General features: G+C 41.4%; 1 protein-coding gene across 1 annotated transcript; it reads left to right on the top strand.

Annotated features, from left to right (window-relative positions):
- Positions 1-4,687: 4,687 nt before the first annotated feature.
- Positions 4,688-5,422, top strand: LOC103638511 (uncharacterized). The gene is made up of 2 exons (XM_020544120.3): positions 4,688-4,863; positions 4,946-5,422. The coding sequence occupies exons 1-2, from the start codon at positions 4,723-4,725 to the stop codon at positions 5,291-5,293; spliced, it is 489 nt and encodes a 162-aa protein (XP_020399709.1). The 5' UTR covers positions 4,688-4,722; the 3' UTR covers positions 5,294-5,422.
- The last annotated feature ends 1,213 nt before the right edge of the window (positions 5,423-6,635 follow it).

Below are 6,635 nucleotides of genomic sequence, written 5' to 3'. Positions count from 1 at the left end.
GTGTATTTTCGGCATAAAAATCATTTTGCATAACATAACATCATCACATCATTTTGCATAACATAAGCATCATACAGCATATTGCTTGTGGAACAAGAAGGGGATACAGTATTGATCTTCGGAGAATGTTTTGAAAAAGAGAAAATCGTGCTAAGGCACAAGATAAATTGAGAAGAAGTGTAGCTTCATTAGAGAGGCAACATAAAACTTTTTTATAGCTTCGGAGAATATTTCACGAAGCTTGGATATTCTTCATCAGAGAAGTATGGAAATTCTTCTAATATATAAAAGATTTTCTTCACGAAGCATGAAAAGAAGGGAAGGTGTTTTTTCGCCGAAGGCTCAAAAAATGGTATGTATGCAAAGTTTCATGCATCGTAAAGAATTGAACTATAAATAGATTATATATTACATTCAAAGTTACAATGTACTACACATGTTACATTCCAAATATTTTTACAATAGCATCTAATCCTCCTTAAGAACTATTTCTGCAGCTTCGTTCAGTAGCTGATCGACAACCTTGTCCATGATGGCTTCGGCCATTTTTCTAATTTCATCGTCCCCCTTCGGGTGGGGGCCCGGAGATGCCTCAGCAGGTTCTGAGGGAGGAGAAGATACGGCTATATTACTATTACAAACCGCGAACAAAGTCTAGAATCAAAAATTACAATAGAATAAAAACCACTAGTTAATACCTATTTGCCCTTCGGGCTCTGTGCCTTTCTCAGCAGCCTCTGCTATCTTCCTAGCATCATGGATGCCTTTTTCGCTTCTTTGAATGATCTCTTGAGCCATTTCTCGACCGCCATTGTCCCAAATGTCGGTGAAAATTTTTCCACCAACCAGGCTTGATTCGGCCGAGGGGTCCTTTATGTCTTCGGAGGACAAGGCGGTTTCGGTTTGTGTTAAAGATTTCACATGATTACAGCCTTTTCTTTCCAGCACAGTAGCAATCCCCCTAGCGCCTGAAAAAGCACATATATCTCCACGGCTATTCAAGATTTCTTCGAAGGCCTCAGCTTCGTGACTGATCCATTCAATCGGGCCTTCTGGATTCCCCCTTGTGAAATTCTCTTCGCTAGAGAATGCGCCAACGCTGGCGAAGCTAGATTTTATCTTCTTAATGCACTCTATGGATTTATCATAGTATCTTTTCTTGGAAGCACGAAGCTCTTCAACATTTATTTCCAAATGATTTGCCCATTGATCACTAAGTTCTCGTTTTGTTTCTTCTAGTATGCGTTCTTCTTTAGCCCTGGCCAGTTGTTTCTGAAGATCCTGAATTTCGCGTTTTTGGGCTTCAGCTTGAGCCTTAGAGGTAGCTTCGTCTTCCTTTATTTTATCCACTAGTGTAAGCAGAATTTTATCTTTTTCCAAAGCTTCGTTCCTCAGCTTGATAACCTCTGCTCGTAAGTTGTTGAAAGCAATATTATAACTTTCGTCTTTAGCATTCTTTTGCGCTCTCAAATCGTTGCTTAGTATTAAACCCTATATGAAAAAAGAATTACTATAAGAATAAAAGAATGATTCAAAAATTGTAAATTTCTAAATATACAATTCTCGCACCTTCAGACTATTATATGCAAGGCTATCCGCAAGATCCTCCTTCGTCATAGCGCATAATCCAGCTTCAAGCTTCGGAAACCCCATACTCCTAGCCATCTCCCGGCAGACAGATAATTCTTTGTTGTCAGGGAGGCAGTATAGGAAGTCATCTTCGTCTGTCCCATTGAACACTAGTGCCCCCTTCGGATATTTTAATTCTCTGGCATAGTGATTAGCTTCGTAAATCTCTTCTTCAGATAATTTCTTCCCCGAAGCATGTCGCACAATGTAATCGCGTATGTTGGAAGGTGCTTCGGGGGCAGCAGTGTCAATTTCTTCAACCAAAATTAGCTCTGACATTTTTATTTTTTCGGCTTGCAAAGCTGCCTTTGTAACTTTTGTTTCTTCGGTTTCCAAAGGTTGTTCCTTAGTGGGCTCTGAAGGCCCAGCTTCAGCTTCAAGTTGTTGCTTCGAAGCTTCAGCAACAAAGGCTTCAGTAGACACTTCAGAAAGTTCAACAGTTTTCTTTGGAGTTATGCTTGAAGATTTAATTGTCTCCAAAACATCTAACACATTAACCATCCTTTTTCTTTTCGGGGTCACTGTTGGACCCTTCTGGCTTTTTCCTGTCTCAATCTTTGCTGAGGGACTTAAAACTTCTGATGTTTTTGCTTCTTGAGTCCTTGGTTCTTCCATCTTTTCTGTTGTTGGCACTTCGGCCAATTCTTTGATTTCTGGCAGCAGGGTTGATTCTTTAGCTTCGGTGGCCGAAGAGGTCTCACCGGCGAACTCAGGCACTGTGGCCAGTTCAATATAACGTGGCCGGTGTGTGAGAACCTTTACCCTTTTCCTCTTCGGCGCCGGCTCATTAGGAGCGGCTGAAGTAGTCTCCTTCGCAGAGCAAGTATTCTTTCTTTTTTGACCCCGCACTGGATAATGGTAGTCGGGGTAGACGAACCCAATTGCGTCAAATACTCGGTTCAGCCTCTTCTTCTTTCGGCCTCCGAAGGCTGCTGACAATGCAGTATCTTCGGCCTTTGAATATACCCCAAGCAGTTCATCACATACAGTCTCAATGCTTTTTAGCCAGTCGTCATCTGGCTCAATGAATTTATCTCCGAACTTAAATGTGTATTTCAGCCTGACTAGACCACCTTCGTCAGTCTCTTTAATGGTCTCCTGTGGCATTTCCCATTTTTCCACAAGTGGCCATACTCTGAAGGCAATGTGTTCTTGCACCAAATCCCTCGTCCCAATAAAAGAGCAAACAACACCGAAGGCTCTCTGGCATTCTTCGGCTGCTTCATTCATTTCCACCTTCGGCCTCCGCAGGCCGAAGCATTGCCAGATGGGGCGCATAATGATTTTCTTTATATCTTCTCGTGATTTCAAGTCATTCTTCACGTAAAACCATTCTGTCATCCAGTCGCCAGGCCACCTCTTTCGAAAGGTCGGCACGGGGCAGCTTGACCTAGACCGGGAGCCGAAGCTGTAGCAGCCAAAATTGTTGTGATACTGTTCCTTACCCCAGGGTTTTGTTTCGTACAACAATTCATGTATGTTGCAGAAGCTTTTTGCATCAGGTTCCAAGCCTTGGCTTCTCATGGCCCACACGAAGATATTCATCCTTATGATTGCTTCGGGGGTAAGTTGGTGAAGATAGATTTCAAAAATCTTCAGCACCTCTACAACAAAGCTGCTTAAGGGAAATCGTAGTCCAGCTTTCATAAAGCTTCGGAATACCACGACTTCATTTTCCTCAGGAGTTGGACAAGTCTTCTCTCCTTCATCAGCCCTCACAACGGACAAGTCCTGGAAATATCTGCCCCTCATGTTGACAAGATGATTTTCTTTAATACTAGATTTGCCAAAAACCGCATGGCTTGGTCGCCAAGGTCGATCTTCGGAGTCTTCACCACCACTATCCACATCATAGCTGTCACTGTCACCAGTATCTTCAGATAAACCCTCCAAAATTTCTTTAGTAATCTTCTCTGTATTAGTCTTCGACATCGATTGAAGAAAACCCAGATGCATCTCCTCTGAAAGACTTAGCTTCGAATCACCAACAGCTTTTTTATCTTCAGACATCCTTGCAAACGTTGAGAAAGTGCTCTCTAAACCGAAGCTTTAAAATATAAAAGGCCAAGCAAGTGTTGTTGCGCGCAGGCTAAAAGTTGGGTGAGTAAAAGCAGTTGGCAAGAGAGCGTACCAAATAAACTCGGGATGAGCTCTTATTTATACGCCCAGAGCGTTGAAACTGGAGGGTCCCGCTTGTCAAAGACTGTTGCTATTCTAGCAAAGAGAAGGTGTTTTTTCGGACCTTCGGCTTAAGGCCTTCGTCCATATCGCAATATGAATTTATCATTATAACAAATTAATATTGCGAGGGACTACTGTTGGGGGCCTTCGGCTTCCGAAGGTCCTCAAAAACGTGATTTGACAATATTTTCTAAGTATGCAAGCAGGTATCTTCGGAATCAAGTTGCGGGTATACAGAAGCATGGTCAAGACGAAGCTTGACTGAAATGGAAGACGATCATGACGAAGGATGAAACAATCACGAAGTTATGTGCAGAGGAGCTTCGGCATGACAGCAGAAAGGGGAAACCGACTTAAAGATGAAAAGCCAAATCAGCCCTCGAAGAATTACTATAGAGTTATTGATAAAAGTGAAGGGCATTAATGTAATTTTATACGGGCTGCGTCCCGTGCCTATAAATAGATGAACAGTATTCATGTACTGTTCACGCTGACTTGGCATTGGCATCACACTTGTACCCTTACTTTCCTTCAAGCCGAAGGTACATTTGTAATATTGTCATCATTTATATAAGAAAAACGAATAGAAATAAATCAATAAGTAATGTTTAAAGTAGTTATGTTATTTTCCATATTATGTACATAAATCTTTTCTTAATCTTTTATTGTGATTATGAAGGTATGACCTTCATAACCTTCGTCCGAAATTCATTATACCCAAGGGGAAATAATGTTTCGAAGGACGAAGGACTTTAATATTTAACATTGTGTGTTGCCTTGTTCTTGATTCATAGCATTTGAGAACAAGTCCCCAACAGCTGGTGTATCGGATTCCTTGAGGAAATCCCAACCACACTATTTAATATATCTGCCATGTAGGTTGTTGAACAGGGTTTCGCAGCCCTCGTAGCAATGGTGCAAGCTTGGGAGAGCTCTGCACCAGATGAAAACAAGACACCTGAGAAGAGGTTCTGGCAGTCAGGCCAGTCTGCTATTGCCCAAACAATTTCATTACTGTTACAAAAAGCTTGGTTGTTTCAAGCTGACAATATGGTATGTTAGTTTGCCGTTGACCTGTTGTCTTGAGGTATTCAAGTGGTGAAACTTGCTTGACTGTTTTCAACATTCATTTCAGGAGGGCTCTGCATTACCACCTCTGTCATGCGTAAACGATGCTTCTGTGTTACTTGAGTTTGTCATGAGTTCTGTCACTTGCATGGAAGAAACTGAAAGTCTGAAGGTCTTTGAGCTGGTAGCTACATGGGCTGACGCTATTGCCAACTGGGACTCTTGGGAGGAGATGGAGGATCAGGGTGTTTTCAACACAATTAAAGAAGCTGTCAATTTTCACCAGAGATTTGACCTCGACGGTCTCTTCCTGAAAACGCACTTTGTGAGATGTCATTCCACTAGGTATTCATTCTGTCATGGTTCTGTTTTAATACACGCAGGTCACTCAAGCAGATCTAAAGTTATTCTTTGAGTCCATATGTGGTGAGGTTGGTCGTTCTTTACTCCAAACACAATCTCCCTTCTGTATAGCTAAAAGTTTGCAAAAATGGCACCATCAAGATCGGTCTGGAGACCAACAAGATCATGGACTTCATCAAGTTTGACGTCGGCAACGTGGTCATGATGACCGGCGGGAGGAACACCTGGCTTGTAGGAGTGATCAAGAACAGGGAGAAGCACAAGGGTAGCTTCGAGACCATCCACGTGCTGCTTAGAGCTTTTTGCTATGTCTAGTTTTCTCCTATTTGTTGTACAGGAAAACATAGAATGGAATTCAAATTTGGTGGCCGCAAAATGTGGAGACTTGAATTCATATAAAGTTAGGCTTAACATTAGTGCAAACAATTGTATTTTAGTTTAGATTTAGAGTACACTTATGTATGTGTTGTTTGACAATGCTTATTTATGATATATTGAATGGTACTTATTTATATTATATTAATTATAATGTTGTTCAATATATGTGTATGTATATTTCTCTTTCAAATTATTATAACATGACATCTGAAAAAATGATTATAAATTGAAGAATGTACTGCCGTGTAAGTCATTTCATTTAACTTAATAAGACGGTCACCAAAATGTCTAATATCAGTCTCCTAAATAAGACGGTTTCTAAAACGTCCATTATTAGTCACCTAAATAAGATGGTTTTCCTATTGTAATCATCTATTATTGTAGGATATTCGAGACGGTTTGATAAATACTTTATGACTTATAATGTTTGTATGCTCTACGGTTCTTTAGAAGCAGTGTCTTAAACAAAAACCTAATTCAAGACGGTCTATCGGACAAAATGACTTAAACAAATACCTTTTTCATACGGTTATAAATTAAAAATTATCTTATATAATATCTTTTTAAGACGGTTTATAACCATCTTAAATGTGGGACATCTTTTACGACTCCATCAAATTTGGACACTTCATAAGCGTCTTAAGAACTGTAAATTAACCGTCTCATATAACATGTTTTGTAGTAGTACCCCTCGCTCATCCCCCGAGCAATCTATGGCACGCCATCAACAGACGGCGGGACACGCGGAGCTCCATCAACGCTTCACGTGAACGGCGACATGAGAATGATATACGACGCCGAGAGGAGTACGATCGGGATCATGGCGTTCCGACACGAAGTCAGGCCACTAGAGTTGAGTTGGCAACGGCTTCAACTGGTGGCACTACCCGGGGACGGTCAAGACAGCACATCGGCAACTCCCCTCCTCGGGACCGGCACCACAGTAGTCAATAGGAAGACACGTGTGGAGTATCTGCGCTTACTCCGCGTCTCAGGGCCATTCAATGGCCCCCAAA

The sequence above is a fragment of the Zea mays genome, chromosome 9 (genome assembly GCF_902167145.1).
Source record: "Zea mays cultivar B73 chromosome 9, Zm-B73-REFERENCE-NAM-5.0, whole genome shotgun sequence".
In the NCBI taxonomy this organism is placed as follows: Eukaryota; Viridiplantae; Streptophyta; class Magnoliopsida; order Poales; family Poaceae; genus Zea; species Zea mays.
Note: the sequence above shows the minus strand (reverse complement) of the source record. Positions and strands in the feature narration are given on the sequence as shown.